Source organism: Salmo trutta, unplaced genomic scaffold (assembly GCF_901001165.1).
Source record: "Salmo trutta unplaced genomic scaffold, fSalTru1.1, whole genome shotgun sequence".
Taxonomy (NCBI): domain Eukaryota; kingdom Metazoa; phylum Chordata; class Actinopteri; order Salmoniformes; family Salmonidae; genus Salmo; species Salmo trutta.
In genome coordinates this window covers 111910-136180 of record NW_021822458.1, presented here as the reverse complement: position 1 = coordinate 136180, position 24271 = coordinate 111910, and the positions used below count along the sequence as shown (strand labels likewise).

The 24271-nt window shown below is 44.2% G+C and overlaps 1 protein-coding gene across 1 annotated transcript; it reads left to right on the top strand.

Moving 5' to 3' along the window:
- The first annotated feature begins 6242 nt into the window (after window positions 1-6242).
- LOC115182326 (ephrin-A1-like) lies at window positions 6243-17666 on the top strand. Its single transcript, XM_029743941.1, has 5 exons — window positions 6243-6541; window positions 16400-16695; window positions 16860-16925; window positions 17109-17228; window positions 17351-17666. The coding sequence occupies exons 1-5, from the start codon at window positions 6444-6446 to the stop codon at window positions 17470-17472; spliced, it is 702 nt and encodes a 233-aa protein (XP_029599801.1). The 5' UTR covers window positions 6243-6443; the 3' UTR covers window positions 17473-17666.
- Window positions 17667-24271: the final 6605 nt, after the last annotated feature.

Below are 24271 nucleotides of genomic sequence, written 5' to 3'. Positions count from 1 at the left end.
TCCTCCTGGCTGTACCTCTCTCCCTCAGTCCTCCTGGCTGTACCTCTCTCCCTTAGTCCTCCTGGCTGTACCTCTCTCCCTCAGTTCTCTAGGCTGTACCTCTCTCCCTCAGTCCTCCTGGCTGTACCTCTCTCCCTCAGTCCTCCTGGCTGTACCTCTCTCCCTCAGTTCTCTAGGCTGTACCTCTATCCCTCAGTCCTCCTGGCTATTCCTCTCTCCCTCAGTTCTCCTGGCTGTACCTCTCTCCCTCAGTCCTCCTGGCTGTACCTCTCTCCCTCAGTCCTCCTGGCTGTACCTCTCTCCCTCAGTTCTCTAGGCTGTACCTCTATCCCTCAGTCCTCCTGGCTATTCCTCTCTCCCTCAGTTCTCTAGGCTGTACCTCTCTGCCTCAGTCCTCCTGGCTGTACCTCTCTCCCTTAGTTCTCTAGGCTGTACCTCTCTGCCTCAGTCCTCCTGGCTGTACCTCTCTCCCTCAGTCCTCCTGGCTGTACCTCTCTCCCTCAGTTCTCCTGGCTGTACCTCTCTCCCTCAGTTCTCTAGGCTGTACCTCTCTGCCTCAGTCCTCCTGGCTGTACCTCTCTCCCTCAGTTCTCTAGGCTGTACCTCTCTCCCTCAGTCCTCCTGGCTGTACCTCTCTCCCTCAGTCCTCCTGGCTGTACCTCTCTCCCTCAGTCCTCCTGGCTGTACCTCTCTCCCTCAGTTCTCCTGGCTGTACCTCTCTGCATCAGTTCTCTAGGCTGTACCTATCTCCCTCAGTCCTCCTGGCTGTACCTCTCTGCCTCAGTTCTCTAGGCTGTACCTCTCTGCCTCAGTCCTCCTGGCTGTACCTCTCTCCCTCAGTTCTCTAGGCTGTACCTCTCTCCCTCAGTCCTCCTGGCTGTACCTCTCTCCCTCAGTCCTCCTGGCTGTACCTCTCTCCCTCAGTCCTCCTGGCTGTACCTCTCTCCCTCAGTCCTCCTGGCTGTACCTCTCTCCCTCAGTCCTCCTGGCTGTACCTCTCTGCCTCAGTCCTCCTGGCTGTACCTCTCTCCCTCAGTCCTCCTGGCTGTACCTCTCTCCCTCAGTCCTCCTGGCTGTACCTCTCTCCCTCAGTTCTCCTGGCTGTACCTCTCTCCCTCAGTCCTCCTGGCTGTACCTCTCTCCCTCAGTCCTCCTGGCTGTACCTCTCTGCCTCAGTCCTCCTGGCTGTACCTCTCTCCCTCAGTCCTCCTGGCTGTACCTCTCTCCCTCAGTCCTCCTGGCTGTACCTCCCATCTCTTCCTCTAAATGGAAAAGCACCCTCAGATCTGAATATCTACCCCACAGCCTGGTGTGTGTGTGTGTGTGTGTGTGTGTGTGTGTGTGTGTGTGTGTGTGTGTGTGTGTGTGTGTGTTGTCAGAAAGCCAGGGGCAAGTGTGTGCTTGCCCAGCCCAGCCTGTGAGCAGTTCAGACAGACACTCTCTCGTAAACAACAGGTGTAGGCTAACAGTGAAATGCTGACTTAGGGGCCCTTCCCAACAATACAGAGAGATATAATAGAACAATAATAACACAAAGAATAAATACACAATGAGTAACAATAACTTGGCTATATACACTGGGTACCAGTACTGAGTCATGATAACTTGGCTATATACACTGGGTACCAATACTGAGTCATGATAACTTGGCTGTATACACTGGGTACCAGTACTGAGTCATGATAACTTGGCTATATACACTGGGTACCAGTAATGAGTCATGATAACTTGGCTGTATACACTGGGTACCAGTACTGAGTCATGATAACTTCGCTGTATACACTGGGTACCAGTAATGAGTCATGATAACTTGGCTGTATACACTGGGTACCAGTACTGAGTCATGATAACTTGGCTGTTTACACTGGGTACCAGTAATGAGTCATGATAACTTGGCTGTATACACTGGGTACCAGTAATGAGTCATGATAACTTGGCTGTATACACGGGGGTACCAGTACTGAGTCAACGATAACTTGGCTGTATACACTGGGTACCAGTACTGAGTCATGATAACTTGGCTGTATACACGGGGGTACCAGTAATGAGTCAATGATAACTTGTCTATAAAGATGGCAGGGAGCACGGCCCCTGTAATGAGTCAATGATAACTTGTCTATAAAGATGGCAGGGAGCACGGCCCCTGTAATGTACTGGGCCATATGCACAACCCTGTTGTAGTTCTTTGCGGTTGAATGCCAAGCCGTTGCCATACCAAGCGGTGATGCTGCCAGTCAAGATGCTCTCAATGGTGCAGCTGTGAAACCTTATTAGGATCTGAGGGCCCATTCCAAATCTTTTCAGCCTCCTGAGGGGGAAGAGCCATCGTACTGCCTTCTTCACGACTGTGTTGGTGTGTGTGGACCATGTTAATACCTTATTGATGTGGAGGAACTTGAAGCTCTCGACACGCTCCACTACAACCCTGTCGACGTGGATGGCGGCGTGCTCTGCCCTCCGTTTCCTGTAGTCCATGATCAGCTCCTTTGTCTTGCTAACGTTGAGGGAGAGGTTGTTGTCCTGGCACCACACTGCCAGGCCACTGACCTCCTCCCTACAGGCTGTCTCATCGTCATCTGTAATCATGCCAACCAACTTCATGTTGTCAGAAATCTTAATGATGGTGTAGGAGTCGTGCGTGGCCACGCAGTCATAGGGTCCTGAGCTTAGTGATGAGCTTGGACGGCTCTATGGTTTTGAACACTGCCCTATAGTCAATGAACAGCATTCTCACATAGGTGTTCCTCTTGTCCAGGTAGTAAAGGGCAGTTCGGAGTGCAATAGAGATTGCATCATCTGTGGATCTGTTGGGTTGGTATGCGAATTGGAAAAGGGTCCAGCATGTCTGGAATGACTGTAACGGGCGTCGTAAAGGAGTGGACCAAAATGCAGCGGGTAAAGTGCTCATCTTCTTTATTTTATTAAAGAAAAAAACACTTAAGCAAAACAAATGACGTAAACAGTCCAATAAGGTGCACAGACTATACTGGAAACAACCACCCACCAACACAAGTGAAAACAAACACAACTAAATATGGCCTCCAATTAGAGACAACGACAACCAGCTGCCTCTAATTGGAGGTCATTGACAAAACTAACATAGAAATAGAAAAGCTAGATAAACACAGAAATAGATAACCTAGAACATAAATCAAAAACCCCGAAACACGCATAACAAACACCCCCTGCCAAGCCCTGACCAAACTACAATAACAAATAACCCCTTTTACTGGTCAGGACGTGACAATGATGGTGTTGATGTGAGCCTTGAACAGCTTCTAAAAGCATTTCGGGGCAACAGATGTGAGTGCCATGGGTGGTAGTCATTTAGACAGGTTACCTTGGAATTCTTGGGCACAGGGACTATGGTGGTCTCCTTGAAACATGTAGGTATTACAGACTGGGTCAGGGAAAGGTTGAAAATGTCAGTGAAGACACTTACCAGCTGGTCAGCGCATGCTCTGAGTATGCGTCCTAGTGGTCCATCTGGCCCCATGGCCATGTGAATGTTAACCTGTTTATAGTCCTTACTCAAGCCCTGCCTCATCCAACGAGCGTCAGAGCTGGCGTAGCAGGATTCGATCTTAGTCCTGTATTGACGTTTTGACTGTTTGATGGCTCATCGGAGGTCGTAGTGAGATTTCTTATAAGCGTCCAGGTTAGTGTCCTGCTCCTTGAAAGCAGCAGTTCTAGTCTTTAGCTCAGTGAGGATGTTGTCTGTAATCCATGGCTTCTGCTTGGGATATGTACGTGTGGTCATTGTGGGGATGACGTCATTGACGCAATTATTAATGAAGCTGCTGACTGATGTGGTAAACACCAACATTTTATCAGATGAATTCCGGAACATTTTTCAGTCTGTGCTAGTGAAACAGTCCTGTAACTTAGTGTTGGCTTCATCAGACCACTTCCGTATTGAGCTGGTATTTCCTATTTGAGTTTTTGCTTGTAAGCAGGAATCAGGAGGATAGAGTTCTGGTCCGGTTTGCCAAATGGAGGGCGAGAGAGTTTTGTATGTGTTTCTGTGTGTGGGGTAAAGGTGATCTAGAGTTTTGTATGTGTTTCTGTGTGTGGGGTAAAGGTGATCTAGAGTTTTGTATGTGTTTCTGTGTGTGGGGTAAAGGTGATCTAGAGTTTTGTATGTGTTTCTGTGTGTGGGGTAAAGGTGATCTAGAGTTTTGTATGTGTTTCTGTGTGTGGGGTAAAGGTGATCTAGAGTTTTGTATGTGTTTCTGTGTGTGGGGTAAAGGTAATCTAGAGTTTTGTATGTGTTTCTGTGTGTGGGGTAAAGGTGACCTAGAGTTTAGTATGTGTTTCTGTGTGTGGGGTAAAGGTGATCTAGAGTTTTGTATGTGTTTCTGTGTGTGGGGTAAAGGTGATCTAGAGTTTTGTATGTGTTTCTGTGTGTGGGGTAAAGGTGATCTAGAGTTTTGTATGTGTTTCTGTGTGTGGGGTAAAGGTGATCTAGAGTTTTGTATGTGTTTCTGTGTGTGGGGTAAAGGCGATCTAGAGTTTTGTATGTGTTTCTGTGTGTGGGGTAAAGGTGATCTAGAGTTTTGTATGTGTTTCTGTGTGTGGGGTAAAGGTGATCTAGAGTTTTGTATGTGTTTCTGTGTGTGGGGTAAAGGTGATCTAGAGTTTTGTATGTGTTTCTGTGTGTGGGGTAAAGTTGATCTAGAGGTTTGTATGTGTTTCTGTGTGTGGGGTAAAGGTGACCTAGAGTTTTGTATGTGTTTCTGTGTGTGGGGTAAAGGTGATCTAGAGTTTTGTATGTGTTTCTGTATGTGGGGTAAAGGTGATCTAGAGTTTTGTATGTGTTTCTGTGTGTGGGGTAAAGGTGATCTAGAGTTTTGTATGTGTTTCTGTGTGTGGGGTAAAGGTGATCTAGAGTTTTGTATGTGTTTCTGTGTGTGGGGTAAAGGTGATCTAGAGTTTTGTATGTGTTTCTGTGTGTGGGGTAAAGGTGATCTAGATTCTTGTCACCTCTAGTTACACAGGTGACAGGTTTCAGTTGCCCTGCATTAAAATATTACAATTCTTCAGGTCCTGTTGATAGGATGGTCTGGAACCAGCTTGTCTAGTTTGTTCTCTGGTGATTGGTCATTTCCCAATAGAACGGAGCTCGTCTAGTTTGTTCTCTGGTGATTGGTCATTTACCAATAGAACGGAGCTTGTCTAGTTTGTTCTCTGGTGATTGGTCATTTCCCAATAGAACGGAGCTCGTCTAGTTTGTTCTCTGGTGATTGGTCATTTACCAATAGAACGGAGCTTGTCTAGTTTGTTCTCTGGTGATTGGTCATTTACCAATAGAACATGTCTTGTCTAGTTTGTTCTCTGGTGATTGGTCATTTACCAATAGAACGGAGCTTGTCTAGTTTGTTCTCTGGTGATTGGTCATTTACCAATAGAACGGAGCTTGTCTAGTTTGTTCTCTGGTGATTGGTCATTTACCAATAGAACGGAGCTTGTCTAGTTTGTTCTCTGGTGATTGGTCATTTACCAATAGAACGGAGCTTGTCTAGTTTGTTCTCTGGTGATTGGTCATTTACCAATAGAACGGAGGATACAGGTGTTTATTTATCTCCTCAGGGTGCCCACTTATTTGCCTCTTTTGCTGCCAGTCTTGTTTTTTAGTGGCACAAAAGAAGTGAATACTAAATGTGGGATAAAAAAGGTGGGCTATACAGTATTATAATGCATTATTTTGAGCAGCTTTGTGTTGCTAATTTACAGTCACTGTGTGCCTGCAGACTATATGGCTACAGGGGACCCAGAAGATTAGCTACACAGATAACATCTTAATGATTCTATAGGATAACATCTGACTGACAGACATAGAACATTTAGGTAGACGTATACCTTGCATTACAATAGATTCATTTATTTTCTAAAGTATACCATAGTATTGTTATTTCACATTTTCATGTTGTTGAATATGTGAGCCTATAATTAATCAGAGGGGGGGATCAGCAAGTTTTGCATTAATGACTAAAATTCTAAGAAACACTTTTGGTCACAACAAAAGAAACACAAATCTATTTGTAGTGTGTCATGAATTCCTTTCAATGTCACAAAAATAGCTATAGGCCTATATATTTCTGTCCATAGCTTTGATTATATTATATAGATTGGATAAAGTGTTCATGGCGTACTTGTTGAATAGTCAGAGCAGTGGGGCGTTTTTCCCGCTGCTATTGGCTATACAACCGGGAGAGGCGTGGCTCTGTTAGACAAAACATTCAACGCGCCTCGGTCTTAACCATACAAACAGCCGTTAAACTCCACAGAAGGAGGTCTCAACCATACAGAAAAGCAGCAGCTATAGACCAGCACCCCTATCATACATTTATTTTGACAGTGTGCACATCCTGCACACACTTATTCTGCAATAACTGACAGTATTTGTTGGTGTTTCGTTTTGTTCTGGTCCTAAATCAGCAGCTATGGATTTGGTGTGGCTGGTGTGTTTGGCTGTGAGCTTCGGAACCTGGTTCGCCTCTGCAGAGAGACACAGCGTCTTCTGGAATAGCACAAACCCAAAGTAGGTGTTCTTAATCTCTTTCTCTCTCTGTGTGTGTTTGTTTACGCGCGCGCGTGTTGTGGGTATTTTGGTGTAGTACACATTAAAAGTGTGTGTGATTTCTGTTTACGCGCACCTAGTGCTCAACTCACTTTGAGAATGCTTATCTGAGAATGCTTATGCTCTTATAATAGGCCTACTCAAGTACACTTTCTGTCATGGGATAAATACTGTTTGCGTCTCATCCACTCAATGGATCGCCTACGCGCTGAATTTCCTCGGTTCTTTATCAGACATCCCACCCCACTGGACACACACGGCCTGGTTGAATCAACGTTGATTGCACGTCAATTCAATGAAATGATGTTGAACCAAGGTGGAATAGAAGTTGACATCTGGATTTTGGTATTGCTTTTATTTCTTCCATTTGTAGTATATTAGCTGTAGGCTGTGTGCCTTGTTGTATTAGCTGTCTGCTTGCCCCTTTAACCAGGTAACAGAATTGTAATTAGGTTATGGTCGGCCAATCGCGCAGCAGGGCATAAACAGAGAACAAGGGGAAGATTGGGAACGAATTCTGAGACAGCTGGAGAGACAGAATCAACCATATATATGATCTCGATACATAGACAGACTCCCTCACACAGCATAAAAATAAAGCCTGAACCAACTCGACCTGAGTGTCTGAATACAGACTGTATGTCTGTGTTTCACTCTATTGGTGCTGCTGACAGTCTGACACTTCAGATCTCCAAGAGGGGGAGGGGGGGGGGGACAGATCCAATGCTGATTGTTTTGGGGTCAGAAATTGTAATGCTACCCTGCCACTCAGTGGGATCAATAGAGCTTGACAGGCGTATGCGAGGCCGCGTGAGATATTGAGCTTTTAAGCACAGAGCTGAAGATGGTGAGAAAGAAGGATGGATTATTTTATAGAGAAAATGGACCAAGACTGAGGGGTCACGGTTTCAGCCGACTCTGGGTCGACGTTATTGTACCTTCTTATCGCAAGTTCAGATGCCATTACGGCCTATTTGTGTTACCTTAATTCGATTTGCGCTTTGTCTCTGTAGCCTAATTCTCCTTAGGCCAATGATGATGACAGAGCACTAAATTAGATTTCATATGAAATGGGAAAGACATTGGTTTTGTAATTGGTTTAATGATGTGAGTACAGGAAAATGTTGTTGACTAGTCATACCTTGTCATGAGTTGTGACGAAATGGGTTTTGTCGGTGTGAGTCAGCCGTGTACTTTACCTGTTCCGTACGCAGGTCTGACTTTACCTGGGGTTGTCGGTATGACATCACTGAGACGGTGGCTCGAGCACAAGGAACACGACTTCGGTTGATCAGGTGACATGAGGAGGAAGAGAGGGGGAGAAAATAACTGAAGAGAAGGACATCTGAACCAAACTCTTAGTCCATAATGAGAAAATAAAGGTTATAGAGGAGAAATCAGAGTTGTGGGTCAAGTGAGAATTGCTATAAATGCAGAGAAATACAGAAAGAACACTTGAGGGGCAGTGGTCTGAGTCGGTGTGTGTTTTTAACTATACTTGTGAGGACCAGAAGTCCCCACCAGAATAGTAAACAAACATTTGACCAACTGGGGACATTTTGTTAATCCCCACATGATCAATTGTTATTTCTAGGGTTTGTTTTAGGGTTAGGAGCTAGGTTAAGGTTAGGATAAGGGTACGGGTTAGGGTTGGGGGTTAACCTTGTCCCCACAAGTTTAGCTGCGCAAGACTGTGTTCTTTAATCCGGCTCTGGACTTCATTCCCACTGTAACTTGCGTTGCATAACAACATCAACAACAACAATAATCATAATGTACACTAATCCTATTTGTAGCAGACTAAAGATAGACTAACACACAACCAGACAGAGAAATATGTTCACACGTCACATGCACTGTAGACACAAACAAGCACGTTCAGACACACATTGACACAGTCACATATTAACAAAAACAAACTACATGGAAACTCGCCGCGCCAGTTTGATGTGGGAGCAGTGATGCTCAGTGTCCACTAAAGACTGATAACTATTACTCATGACACAAGCTCTACTCACACATTCTGTACTGCATGTCTCACACACACACACAGTTTTTTTCCCCCAGAAGTGTTTATCTAAAGTCTCTGTAAACCTCCAATTGGAACTCAGTGAATGTGGTTTTCAGAAGGAGATTAATCACTGTTAAAAATGAGGACTTAATCCTAGTCTGGCCCGTACCCACCTGCTATTGTTACCACATTTTCACTGTATAATCCTTCGTCCTTCTCTTTCATCCCTCGTTCTCAGTTTCCATCTTTCTTTTTCAACTTTCTCTTTCTCTCTGGGCAGTTTTCTGTCAGCCTGAAAGCCCAATCTGGTCCCTCAACTGTCGTCCCACTTTACACTGTGTCTCAACCACCTGATTCACTCCCATGGGATCACTGAGTCTAATTGGTTCCTGGCTGATTGATCTAAGGTGATCAGGTGTAAACTGATGTTTACTGACTGACTTCAGATGGTAGCACACAGATCACTCAGTGTGTGTGTACAGTTGTCAGTCTCTGACCTGACTGGTGTAGAAACTGGTTTTTCGCAGTCTGTTCCAACCTTGTTATAGCCTGGTGTGTCTGTGTGTGAGAGACTGGGCTTGTTTCGACCTGATCCTACAGCTTAATCATTAGTTCTGGCGCAATGCCTTGTTACTGGAAGTGTTTTTTTGTTTTTGACTGAGGGTGAGTGTGTAGTGTTGCCTGAACTCCAATGTCAGAGAAAGGGAGAGGCCCTATATGTAGGCGATATTACGGAGCACTGGTAAATCAGTGACTCATACGCACACACACACATACACACACACACACACACACTCTCTCTAATATTAGTAGCAGCCAGCATTCCACACTTCCCCTGTTACTATACTCAACTCTGTCAGCTGTGTTTGACCCCCCCCCCCCTTCCTTCCTTCTCTCCCCTGTTACTATACTCAACTCTGTCAGCTGTGTTTGACCCCCCCCCCCCTTCCTTCCTTCTCTCCCCTGTTACTATCCTCAACTCTGTCAGCTGTGTTTGCCCCCCCCCCCCCTTCCTTCCTTCTCTCCCCTGTTACTATACTCAACTCTGTCAGCTGTGTTTGACCCCCCCCCCCTTCCTTCCTTCTCTCCCCTGTTACTATACTCAACTCTGTCAGCTGTGTTTGACCCCCCCCCCCCTTCCTTCCTTCTCTCCCCTGTTACTATACTCAACTCTGTCAGCTGTGTTTGACCCCCCCCCCCCCTTCCTTCCTTCTCTCCCCTGTTACTATACTCAACTCTGTCAGCTGTGTTTGACCCCCCCCCCCCTTCCTTCTCTCCCCTGTTACTATACTCAACTCTGTCAGCTGTGTTTGACCCCCCCCCCCCCCTTCCTTCTCTCCCCTGTTACTATACTCAACTCTGTCAGCTGTGTTCGACCCCCCCCCCTTCCTTCTCTCCCCTGTTACTATACTCAACTCTGTCAGCTGTGTTTGACCCCCCCCCCCTTCCTTCCTTCTCTCCCCTGTTACTATACTCAACTCTGTCAGCTGTGTTTGACCCCCCCCCCCCCTTCCTTCCTTCTCTCCCCTGTTACTATACTCAACTCTGTCAGCTGTGTTTGACCCCCCCCCCTTCTCTCCCTCCCTCTCTGTACCTGTCCGTTCCTCTCTCCATCGCCACTCCCTCTTCTCCTCACCAGCTGCGTCTTCTCCAGCTTGTTATTGCCTGACCACTTCTCTCTTTCTCACTATCTCTGTTTCCATGAGTTCATCTCTTTCACATATTCATGTTCTCCTCTCCTATATAGCTATATATTTCCAATTCTCTGTCTTCTTTTGTCTTTCTCTCTCATGTTGTTGTTGAGGTGTTGTTGAGGTGTTGGGCTTGTCTGAACAGATATGTCCTAGAGGAAGAGGTTTAGGGTTGTGGTGGCTGGTGGGGGAAGAGGGTGGTGTGGTTGTAAAGTTAAATGTGTGATTTTCTTCTCTGTTGTAAAGCTCTTCTTTCCTCTGGCTAAATTCCTCTCTCTATTCTATATTCCCCTCTCTCTATTCTATATTCCCCTCTCTCTATTCTATATTCTCTCCTCTCTCTATTCTATATTCTCTCCTCTCTCTATTCTATATTCTCTCCTCTCTCTATTCTATATTCTCTCCTCTCTCTATTCTATATTCTCTCCTCTCTCTATTCTATATTCTCTCCTCTCTCTATTCTATATTCTCTCCTCTCTCTATTCTATATTCTCTCCTCTCTCTATTCTATATTCTCTCCTCTCTCTATTTTATATTCTCTCCTCTCTCTATTCTATATTCTCTCCTCTCTCTATTCTATATTCTCTCCTCTCTCTATTCTATATTCTCTCCTCTCTCTATTCTATATTCTCTCCTCTCTCTATTCTATATTCTCTCCTCTCTCTATTCTATATTCTATATTCTCTCCTCTCTCTATTCTATATTCTCTCCTCTCTCTATTCTATATTCTCTCCTCTCTCTATTCTATATTCTCTCCTCTCTCTATTCTATATTCTCTCCTCTCTCTATTCTATATTCTCTCCTCTCTCTATTCTATATTCTCCTCTCTCTATTCTATATTCTCTCCTCTCTCTCTATTCTATATTCTCTCCTCTCTCTCTATTCTATATTCTCTCCTCTCTCTCTATTCTATATTCCCTCCTCTCTCTCTATTCTATATTCTGAAGTCTTTCTTATCTATTTTATCTAATCTATCCACCTACCTTTCAATTCAAGGGGCTTTATTGGCACGGGAAACATATGTTAACATTGCCAAAGCAAGTCTCTCAACTCTCACCTCATCTGTTGCTCTGGGTCTCTAATCCTACAGCAAAATGAGGGGGAAATACAAGCGCACACACAGATTACAGACGATCTGAGCTGTAATCTGACTAGCTGACCTATAGACAGTAAAATCGTCATTCTGCTGCTTTTTATATTTAGAATAGATTATATCCCTGTTATCTCTCTGGCGTAACGTGTGTGTGTGTGTGTGTGTGTGTGTGTGTGTGTGTGTGTGTGTGTGTGTGTTAGTAAATCTGAAGCTCCTTAAATATGTAGAGGGACATATCCTACCTAGAACAATCAGTTAAAGGAGCCAATAGGATTGCTCCAGTCAGTCAGCTACACAGCATCTAGTTCTGTCCATTCAATCACATCTAGGTATATAGCTTGTTTCCTGCTGACATAACAGCTGTCTTACCTAACACTCTCACACACACATTATCATGGATGTAACACAAAACAACGTTTTGCCGTGTTAAAAATAAATACTTTAATTAGCGCCCCCTTCCATCTCAGCTCTTCCGCTCGCCTCCTTATCTATGGTCCAGACTTCCTCTCTCTCTCCATCAGTTCCTCTCTTTCTCACAGACCCTGCTCGGTTTTCCTGAGTAGTTTTCCACACAGATCACAGCAGCTTGCTGTGTCTCCCCACTGTTATTGTTTGTCTCAATTCTACAATACTGAGGACTGCTTTATCCTCACGTTATCACATTGTGTGTGTAGGGTCATGTTTGTGTGTTTCCAGTATCATCTCATGTAGCGTTTCAGAGATGGCTCTCTGTTGCCCCCTAAGGGCCACTTCCAGTCTCAGCTCAGGCCTGACTGACTTCTCTGTTTGAAGCAGTCGGGATATTTCCAACGATAAGTTTTGCAATTCATGACATTCACTTTGAATGAATGAAAATATTTTTGACCCCAACCGTGTTATTCTGTATAATCCAGATTGAACCAGGGTTAGTTGGAATGTTATTGCCCTGGTTGAGAGACCTGTGAGTCTAGTCCTTCTCATTGACCCAAACCAAGCTGCATATCTAGTAACCTGCCAACATGTAGCCTTTTTCTATTCATCTGAAAGAGAGAGTTGGGAACAGAAAACGGGGGATGGATAAAAGAGAGAAAGGGATTTGTGTTGAGAAATTAGGCTGTCATGAAGAGCTCTGATATTATGTTACCTTAAGAGCAAGGGAAGAATAGAGGAGAGATGAACGGAGGGAGAGGGGTTAATCTAGAGCGCATAAAGGAGAGACAGACAGACGGAGGGAGGAGAGATGGGACATGGATGAATAGATGGCTGGCTGGAGGGAGGGGAGAAAAGGTTGTGTTGACATTTTTAAAGGCTCTCAAACCCTGCAATTCCTTGTAAAGAATCACACATACCATGAATAGAGGTGGTGGTTAGTGGAGTCTGGATGCGATAATGGTGGTTGGGACAGAATGGTTAGACTCCTGTTATTCTGATCTTTTGGAGCGTGACAGACAGAAGAATGACCTCTTTGGAACTCTGCTCTCAGGAGAGAATGTGGGAGGTTAGAGAGTGTTCTAGAGAGGTTCTACTAGGGTAGTTAGTGTATAATACTGTATTAGTACATACAACAACTAAAACCCAGATTACAACTGACAGGCCTATATCCTCTTGAGTTGAGGTGTGAATGTGGGATACCACAGTTCATTAATAGGGTGATTTATACGCCTGTGTGTGCAGATTTTATAGTTGTATGGTGTGAGAGCATTCTATATGGGAAACAGGAGGGATGGTAGGGAGAGGAGAGAGATGGGCCTATAAGAAGAGAAGAGAAGAGAGGGATGTGATAACAGCAAGAGATGAGGAGCGAACTTCAAAGCTGTTGAGAACTTAATGAGGTGTTAAACTCACCCAATCACCCTACTGTCATAACCACCTACCACACACACACACACACACACACACACATCTGTGACGCAGTAGCTACAGTAGCAGCTCTGAGAACTGTTCAGTTCAGAGGAGAGGTGAAGGGAGACTACCTTCCATCCTGGCTGTTTACACACACCTCAGTGAGATAGACAGACACACAGGCTCTGGTCTGCCCTGATAAACACGTGCTCAAGTGCCTGGGGTGTGAGGCGGCCTGAATTCTGGTATTCAGAGAACCTCTCTCTCACTCCCCTGCCTCTCACACACGCGTAGCTATCACATTAACGCAACTCTCACTCTCCTGTGAGCTGTCAGTCAGAGTAGAAGGACGAAGGAGAGGGGAAGACGAGAGAAAGACGATACTGTTCGGAGGGAGGGCGGGAGGAAGGGAGGGAGGAAGGGGTGCTTGTGTTCCAGTTGTGAGTCTGGCCCTGTGTCAACTGGCTTCAATCAGCTGGACTTCTCCCAGATCCCTAGGCTGAGATTGCTCACACAACCCCTCCCATTGATAAGTACGGCCGTCAACGTTACTGTAAATCTAGCTTCATCATAATTATTGTACAACTTGTGGAGAGAGTCAATTATGGGCAACATGGACCACGTGCAAAATGCCGAGAGCCATAGTAGCTACAACACACCTCACCTTATCACATCTACATCAGCCTCTACTAGTGAGCAGAGGACACTGAGCACAGCCTTGGGGCTAGAGGGGGTGAAGGGTGGGGGGCAGACTGGAGTCTAGTCAGCTCCAGGGTTTATGTCTTTGGGGGGAGGGGTAATTACACCCTATTCAGAACCCCTCCTCCCTTTGTGGGCAACAGCTTGGCCCCAGGCCCCAGATAGCTTTTAATTAAGTAGGCTCCAGAAGAGCGACAAAGGGAGATCTGAAAGTGTGATTGTTTGTAGTGACTGAGATTAGCAACAGAATGTGTGTTTTGACAGCTTTGGACAGGAACATGTTTTTAAGGAGAAGCTGTGGTTACTGTGGAAATCAGGTGGATTCCATTCAGTTAGGAAAGTCTCTTCACTCTACTGTAGCGGTGCAGTTCTCTCGTGCCGTTCGTCTCAACCCTGTCATTACCAGTCTGAGTCAAAGAAATAAGAAAAGAACACAGATTTGTTTGTCAATTAAGCTCTTGAACTGCAGACCGGCGTGTGTGCATGCGAAGGCTAAGCCAAAGATATCATCCTGTTTTGAAGTGGTGAGAAAGAGGCTAATCTAGCTGTTAGCCCTGGATAATGAGCCTAGGTACGGGCTCAGCTAACAATACATGTTGTGGTGTGAGAAAGAGGCTAATCTAGCTGTTAGCCCTGGCTAATGAGCCTAGGGACGGGCTCTGCTAACAATACATGTTGTGACAGGCAGGTTACTCTGTCTAGGTCTCTCACACACACACACACACAGTGGCAGGGGGTTAGAGACCCACATGGAGCCAGTGTGTCTGTCACTTAAGAAGGACAACAACAACAGTAGAGAAAGGAGGGATGAAAGGAGGGAGGCAGGATACCAGATACCTCCTGTTCTAGGCTTTGATGCTTGGGCACACACCAACACAACAGAAACATGTATGAACTGGGTTCTTCACACTGTCTCTCTCACACAAAGCTAGTGTATACATTACTATGAGCCCTTCCTCCCTAATTAAAGTGCCACCAGCTGCCTGTGATACAGACGCTCTCTCTCGGCACAGAACACACCCGGAGTATGTGGCAGGGTGTTTGTGCTGCGGCCTGTGTGGATGTCTGTTCAGCCCAGGGCTGGGAACCAATGAGACTATGCCGTGCATATTATACTGATTACATCCTCAGGGTTAACAAGCTCTTACCCACAAACTCAACCTCTCTTCCAGAAAAGTGTGTGTGTGTGTGTGTGTGTGTGTGTGTGTGTGTGTGTACCCTGCCAGCACCACTGACTCCACTCGCCAACACAACTCATAGTCCCTGTGTGAGCTGAATCCTAATAGGCCTGGAGGACAGCTGGAAAGCACTGTTTTAATTTGATACCCAGATACAGCACTTTGTTTCTTTCATCACTTTAACCTTCCTTCCTCCCAGAAATAGAAGTTCCACTGCTCTACCCACTGTTCTAGGGTTTATTTCATCAGGTGTGTGTGTGTGTGTGTGTGTGTGTGTGTGTGTGTGTTAGACATTTGTGTCATTTCACGTGTATACCTCAGTAGATTGGAGGGGTTGACTGGAGGGAAGGAGGGAGAAACAACAACAACAGTTAGAATCTAGAACCGAGATGGAGGGAAAGCTTAGAGTCATAAAGTCAAGGAGGGTTAAAATGAAAAGGAACAGAAAGAGAGAGACTGTCTCCACCTCCCTCAATATTTATTTTTCGTGGAGGGAGGAAGAAAGAAGTAGGAAGAGACAGAATCAGGGGTGAAGTCGCTAGAGGAGTAAACAGTCACACCCACTGACACTCCAACAGGTGCAGAGGGAAAGAAAAGGAGGGAGAGGGACAGAGAGAGAGATGATAACTAACCCATTCAAATGACTTGTGTAGGAAGGGAGAGAGAGATTAAATGACGTGTGCAGACAGTGAATATAAATGACAGACAGAGAGACAGAAGGAGAAACTGCCACTCAGAATCTTGTCTCCATGGACACAGCTGGCCAGTGAAACTCTACTCTTAAAACAACATGAGTGGAACGCTCCAGAAAACAGATGAGGGAGCGAGTTAAAGAGGGATAGGCAGAAAGAGTGTAGGCGTGTAGTGGTGTGTTCTTGTCTAAATAATAAATACATCAAGTTCAGCGAGTGACTCCAGATTGGCTACTCACTATTTCTCATTGCCTGGGTGACAGGTCTACACCAGGACTCACGCAATCACACACACGTGCCGCAGGTGCAAACACACACACACACACACACACACTGTCTGTTTGAGCTGAGTCTTAACAGCTTTTTTTGTTTATGATTGTCCGTGAGTGTGTTTATTATGAGAGTGTGTGTTTGAGTAAGTCGGTTCTTCCATGCATGTTTGTTCATGTGAGTGGAACAGCCCACACAAACATGGGCTCAACTCTGTCATCCGACTGGGAATGGGACATGATATTTCATAATGTTACGTTTTGTTCCTCCGGTCAGTCAGAGATGACTACTAGATGTAAGGTCATCTAAAGATAATAGCCAGCCATGTCACTAACCACTCTCCTTCTCTTCTCTCTCTCCCTAGTTTCCTATGGGATGAGTACACAGTGGAGGTGAAAATCAACGACTACCTGGACATCATCTGTCCTCACTACACGCGCGGGGAGCTGCCGTCCCAGGAGGCCGAGCGGTACGTGCTGTACATGGTGGAGAAGGAGGACTATGAGGTGTGTAAACCCCACTCCTTCGACCAGCTGCGTTGGGAATGTTCCCGGCCCTTCGCTGCCCACGCCCCCGAGAGGTTCTCCGAGAAGTTCCAGCGCTTCACCCCCTTCACCCTGGGCAAGGAGTTCAGACAGGGAGAGAGCTACTACTATATCTGTACGTTTATCTATACTATAGTAGTACTACTACACATTTACTAATACCACTACTATCTATGTGCAGTACCTCTGAATGAATACTACCACTTAACTGTAGAATAGACTACTCTAACACAATGCTTGGGTATTTGTACTAAATCTCCCTCTCTTCTCCCTATTCAGCCAAGCCGCTGCATCACCACGGCCAGGAGTGTCTGAGGCTGAAGGTGGATGTGGTTGGACCTCATGGTGAGCTCCATTCCCCTGTCTTCCTCAACATGCTAGCATTAGCCTCTGTTAGGAAAACCCTCTAAAGGCTAAAGCTATGGTAGCGTTAGCTTCCGTTCACATTAATGGCTAGGCTTAGTGTTCCCCATATTCAGTGGTGTTCATACAATCAAGTTCTTACCAATGACTTCTTGTCTTCTACAGGCTCTGGGAAGGCCAAGGCTGACAAAGGCAAGGATGGAGCGATGGAGAAAGCGATGGATGGAGGAAAGGGAAAGATGGGAGCAGGAGGAGTGCACAACCCCTCCAACAGGCTTCCAGCCGGTACGTCTCCCATCTGTCCTTCCAGAGAGACTGTCAGGTGTACAGCATCGACTCTGGATACTAGAAGTACAGTAGAATTGTTCCACTTGTTTGTGATAATAACATGTTCTCTCTCTCTCCAGATGACCCTACTGTGTTGGAGCCTAAGGTCCAGAAGAGTGTGGGTAGTTCAGGTGTTCAGCTGGTCTCCCTGTCGGTCTTCTTCACCCTGTCCCCCGTCCTACTATCCCTCTTACTATATTGACACTGAGTTCAACACCTAGCTACAACAGAGGCACTGTCAACCCAATGCTGGACATTGGCACAGAGAAGATTTTTATAGATATTTTTATATTTGCAACTGGACTGAGCTCGTGTGTGTGAGTGATTGGAACGTGGATCGTTCCAGAGACGATGATCTTCAAGAGTATTTTGTGAAGGATGTTTTTGTAAATGAAAGAGGATGGATGTTATTCCCCTTTTCACTCCATTTGATCTGTATGGACACTTGGAAACCCCACTGACTCTGGAACAGATCTAACTGGAAACGTGATGTACTAATCATTATTAGAAAACTGACAAGGGGATAACTGTTTTCATGATTACCCTGAATTGAATTGAACACTGATATACACTGAGTGTAAAAAACCATGATCAAAACCTTCCTAATATTGAGTTGCACCCCCCTTTTGACCTCAAAAGCCTCAATTCGTCAGGGCATGGATTCTACAATGTGTCGAAAGTGTTCCACAGGGATGCTGGTCCATGTTGACTCCAATGCTTCCCACAGTTGTGTCAAGTTGGCTGGATGTCCTTTGAGTGGTGAAAGATTCTTGATATACACACAGGAAACTGTTGAGCGTGAAAAACCCAGCAGTGTGCAGTTCTTAACACTCAAACCGGTGTGCCTGGCACCTACTACCATACCACCTTCAAAGGCACTTCAATAATTTGTCTTGCCCATTCAAACTCTGAATGGCACACATAAACAAGCCATGTCTCAATTGTCTCAAGGCTTAAAAATCCTTCGTTAACCTGTCTCCTCACCTTCATCTACACTGATTGAAGTGGATTTAGCAAGTGACATCATAGCTTTCACCTGGTCAGTCTGACCTGGAAAGAGCAGGTGCTCCTAATGTTTTGTACACTCAGTGTATAATGTGGGTACATATTCTTTGTTCAATCTGAAATAGTTTGAGCCAAAGCCTACACTAGTCCTCTGAAACGGCCTCATGTTTCCTCCTCTACATGTAGAGACTATTGATGTATATAGATGTATGTGTATTAACTGACCTTCCTCTAAGCACGGTTTATGTCTTGTTTAGTGTACTAGCTACTCAGGTCAATGGGGATGTTTCTTCTTGACATGTCACTAAAATCAAACTAAAGTGTATTTGTCACGTGCACAGGGTAAAGCAGGTGTGAACAGTACAGTAAAATGCTTATTTGCAAGCTCTTCCTCAACAATGCAGTATTCTATTATAATTTACTGTACAAAACCCAATGATGTGACAGATGCATACTCTAAAGCACAGATTAGCACACACTAGAACAAGACACACATTCTATGTTGTAGATATACACAGATATCTACATAACCAGATCCTCTGTCATTGAGATGGTACAACAGCTTCTAGTGAACAAATTGGGATTGTTTTAGCCATTGCTGGTTTGCTTTTGTATGTCTTTATGGTTTAGTGTTGAACAGATGAGTGTATAGGAACGAGATGGAGGGAATGGGAGTTGAGGGGAAGGAGGAGAGCAAAGCGGTAATGACAGGATTCTGAGAGGGTGTTGTGATTGCATGGAGTCTGGGAGCTGTGCTTCCTTCCTTTACTGATGGACATTCATCGCATACTCTGATATACTGTAAACAACGTCCCACAAACAACATACCCGGTACACTGGATATTATGGTGTGTGTACTGTAGGTTGGTGGCACCCTAATTGGGGAGAAGTGATTCGTGGTAATGACTGGAGTGGAATCGGTGGAATGGTATCTCATACATAAACACATGGTTTCCAGGTGTTTGATACCATTCCATTCGCTCCGTTCCGGATATTATTATGAGCCGTCCTCCCCTCAGCAGCCTCCTGTGGTTTACAAGTGTTACACAAAATGCAGAGGAAATCCCTACATACACACTGTATTGTAACTTGTTTTTGTAAATGTTTGTATGGAAAATTTGTACATAGAAAAATATGTAAATAACAGCATTTGTTTGAAATGTGAAAACTTTAATGTAATTAAAAGACAGTGATATAATAAATCTGACTTGAGTGCTTTCAATTCTCACATTTTATAGCCAAAGGTAAAGAAATTGATGGTCACACTTTCAAAGTTGTTACTTTTGACACAATTCACAGCTGGAGTTTAAAACTTTCCCTGCAACATTCTGACATTTGTTTTGATGGTTGACAAAGGTGACTCCAAGCCCATCCATCTGCTCTCTGAAGAAATATCACCCTTTCGCCAACTCCCCTCATGTCTTTCCCGTGCTCTTCTCTCCTTCTCTCCTTCCCTCCTTCCCTCGCTTTTGCTGTTTCTGTCTTTCATCCTGGGCTGGTTTTCCCTGGCCATAACATCACAGCCCTATGGCCAAACGTCAGTGTGGAGAGGGATGAGAGAGATGCTATTTGGCCCTAAACAGGGAGTACACAGTGGCAGAATACCTGACCACTGTGACTGACCCAAACTTAAGGAAAACCTTGTGTAACGAGTGCGCTGAGAGTCGGGAAGCAAGTTCAGGAAGTGAGTGTTTTAATAAATAAACAACTAAATACCAAACAACAAACGCACAGACATGACACTGGAACAGAAATGATGACGCCTGGGGAAGGAACCAAAGGAAGTGACATGTAGGGAAGGTAATCAGGGAAGTGATTGAGTCCAGGTGAGTCTGATGACGCGACAAGTACATTAGAGTGTCTAGTTCGAGAAACAGATGCCTCACAAGTCCTCAACTGGCAGCTTCATTAAATAGTACCCACAAAACATCATTCTCAACATCAACAGTGAAGAGGAAACTCTGGGATGCTGGCCTTCTGGGCAGAGTTGCAAAGAAAAAGCCATATCTCGCCTCTTTACTGTTGATGTTGAGACTGGTGTTTTGCGTGTACTATTTAATGAAGCTGCCAGTTGAGGACTTGTGAGGCGTCTGTTTCTCAAACTAGACACTCTAATGTACTTGTCCTCTTGCTCAGTTGTGCACCGGGACCTCCCACTCCTCTTTCTATTCTGGTTAGAGACAGGGCAGAGAGAGAGCGAGAGAGAGTTAGATGAAGAATGAAAAAAACAAAGAAAGAAATTGAGAAACCTATCAAACCAAAAACATAGAGACCCAGAAACCTGAGACTACGCATTCACTATTGTGAATCACTGAATCAATACAGAAATACACTATGGAAAAAGAAGGAACAGCATGTTGGAAAACAGCTTAGTGTAATTGGATAATCCATAGAATCTAACCACTTCTGGAACACACTAAACAAAAACAACACGAAGAGTTATCTATCTAAAACGGAGATGTATGGATAAACCACTTCTGCAATCTTTTGGACTCTATAACTAAGAACAAACATCAAAAACATATACATGCACAAATTCAGATCTTAGAATCAGCTATTAAAGACTACCAGAACCCACTGGATTCTCCAATTACATTGAATTAAACTACAGGACAAAATACAAACCCTCCAACCCAAAAAGGCCTGTGGCGTTGTAATCCTAAATGAAATGATAAAATATACAGACAGCAAATTCCAATCGGCTATACTTAAACTCTTTAACATCCTCCACAGCTCTGGCATCTTCCCCAATATTTGGATCCAAGGACTGATCAATGCAAACCACAAAAGTGGAGAGAAATGACCCCAATAACTACCGTTGGATATGCGTCAACAGCAACCTTGGGAAAATCCTCTGCAATATCCTTAATAACAGACTCATTGGCTTTTTACCAAATTACCGTACGACAGACCACGTATTCACCCTGCACACCCTAATTGACAAAATGTCTCTATTCCTTTGGAACTTATTTACTTGTTTTTTTTAATTGTGTTTATCTATTTCACTTGCTTTGGCAATGTCAACATGTTTCCCATTCCAATAAAGCCCTTTGAATTTAATTGAGGGAGGGAGGGATGGAGGGAGGGAGGGGAGAGACAAGATAGTGAACAAAAGGGCAAGGGAGAGTATGAGGGAGAGAGCGAGAGTAGCACTTTCATACCCAGGTGTCAGTTTGCTCATGGTCTCCTGTCACCCCTCTCTCCTCCCCCTGTGCTCTCTCAAATTATTATTATTCTTTTCAATTCAAGGGGCTTTATTGGCATGGGAAACATATGTTAACATTGCCAAAGCAAGTGAAGTAGATAACATACAAAGGTGAAATAAACAATAAAAATGAACAGTTAACATTACACTCATTACAGAAGTTCCAAAAGAATAAAGACATTACACATGTCATATTATGTATATATACAGTGTTGTAACGATGTGCAAATGGTTAAAGTACAAAAGGGAAAATAAATAAACATAAATATGGGTTGTATTTACAATGGTGTTTGTTCTTCACTGGTTGACCTTTTCTTGTGGCAACAGGTCACAAATCTTGCTGCTGTGATGGCACACTGTGCTATTTCACCCAGTAGATATAGAAGTTTATCAAAATCTGATTTGTTTTCAAATACTTTGTGGATCTGTGTAATCTGAGGGAAATAAGTATCTCTAATGTGGTCATACATTTGGCAGGAGGTTAGGAAGTGCAGCTCGGTTTCCACCTAATTTTGTGGGCAGTGTGCACATAGCCTGTCTTCTCTTGAGAGCCAGGTCTGACTACGGCAGCCTTTCTCAATAGCAAGGCTATGCTCACTGAGTCTGTACATAGTCAAAGCGTCACGTGTGCGCCCTCTCGGTCACCAGGCTGCTCGTTATGGCACACACCTGTCACCATCGTGACACGCACCTGCGAGTCATCAGACTCACCTGGACTCCATCACTTCCCTGATTACCAATCACTTCCCTGATTACCTTCCCTACATATGTCACTTCCTTTGGTTCCTTCCCCAGGCGTCATCATTTCTGTTCCAGTGTCATGTCTGTGCGTTTGTTGTTTGGTATTTAGTTGTGTATTTATTAAAACACTCACTTCCTGAACTTGCTTCCCGACTCTCAGCGCACTCGTTACACAAGGTTTTCCTTAAGTTTGGGTCAGTCACAGTGGTCAGGTATTCTGCCACTGTGTACTCCCTGTTTAGGGCCAAATAGTATCTCTCTCATCCCTCTCCACACTGACGTTTGGCCATAGGGCTGTGATGTTATGGCCAGGGAAAACCAGCCCAGGATGAAAGACAGAAACAGCAAAAGCGAGGGAAGGAGAGAAGGAGAGAAGGAGAGAAGAGCACGGGAAAGACATGAGGGGAGTTGGCGAAAGGGTGATATTTCTTCAGAGAGCAGATGGATGGGCTTGGAGAGTCACCTTTGTCAACCATCAAAACAAATGTCAGAATGTTGCAGTGAAAGTTTTAAACTCCAGCTGTGAATTGTGTCAAAAGGAAAAACTTTGAAAGTGTGACCAATTTCTTTACCATCTCAATGACAGAGGATCTGGTTATGTAGATATCTGTGTATATCTACAACATAGAATGTGTGTCTTGTTCTAGTGTGTGCTAATCTGTGCTTTAGAGTATGCATCTGTCACATCATTGGGTTTTGTACAGTAAATTATAATAGAATACTGCATTGTTGAGGAAGAGCTTGCAAATAAGCATTTTACTGTACTGTTCACACCTGCTTTACCCTGTGCACGTGACAAATACACTTTAGTTTGATTTTAGTGACATGTCAAGAAGAAACATCCCCATTGACCTGAGTAGCTAGTACACTAAACAAGACATAAACCGTGCTTAGAGGAAGGTCCGTTAATACACATACATCTATATACATCAATAGTCTCTACATGTAGAGGAGGAAACATGAGGCTGTTTCAGAGGACTAGTGTAGACTTTGGCTCAAACTAGACACTCTAATGTACTTGTCCTCTTGCTCAGTTGTGCACCGGGGCCTCCCACTCCTCTTTCTATTCTGGTTAGATTCAGTTTGCGCTGTTCTGTGAAGGGAGTAGTACACAGTGTTGTACGAGATCTTCAGTTTCTTGGCAATTTCCCACATGGAATAGCCTTCATTTCTCAGAACAAGAATAGATTGACGAGTTTCAGAAGAAAGTTCTTTGTTTCTGGCATTTTCATCTTGTAATCGAACCCACAAATGCTGATGCTCCAGATACTCAACTACTCTAAAGAAGACCAGTTGTATTGCTTCTTTAATCAAGACAACAGTTTTCAGCTGTAATAACATACTTGCTAAAGGGTTTTCTAATCATCAACTAGCCTTTTAAAATGATAAACTTGGATTATCTAACACAACGTGCCATTGGAACACAGGAGTGACGGTTGCTGATAACGGGCCTCTGTACGCCTATGTAGATATTCCATTAAAAATCAGCCGTTTCCAGCTACAATAGTCATTTACAACATTAACAATGTCTACACAGTATTTCTGATCAAGTAGATGTTATTTTAATAGACAAAAAATGTGCCTTTCTTTCAAAAACAATGACATTTCTAAGTGACCCCAAACTTTTGAACAGTAGTGTATGTATATATATAATTAAATACAGTAATATAAGATCTGTATGTAAAACATTTACATTTACATTTTTGTCATTTAGCAGATGCTCTTAGCCAGAGCGGCTTACAGTAAGTGCATTTATCTTAAGATAGCTAGGTGAGACAACCACATAGCACAGTCAAATATACAGGATGCTAACATTTCATTCCAGCTAAACAATGCATATATAGCATTTTGCAAAAAAACTCATTTTCATACACATCTAAAATCTATTAATAAAAATCTGAGAACAGTTATATTTTACACACGGATGAAGGTACCCATAAGCAATCATTTGTGATGAAAGGCACACATGACAAATAATTGGTGGATATAGCATTTTGGAAATAAACTCTTCCTTTGTAAAAGAAGACTGTAATGGAGACATTTATGATAC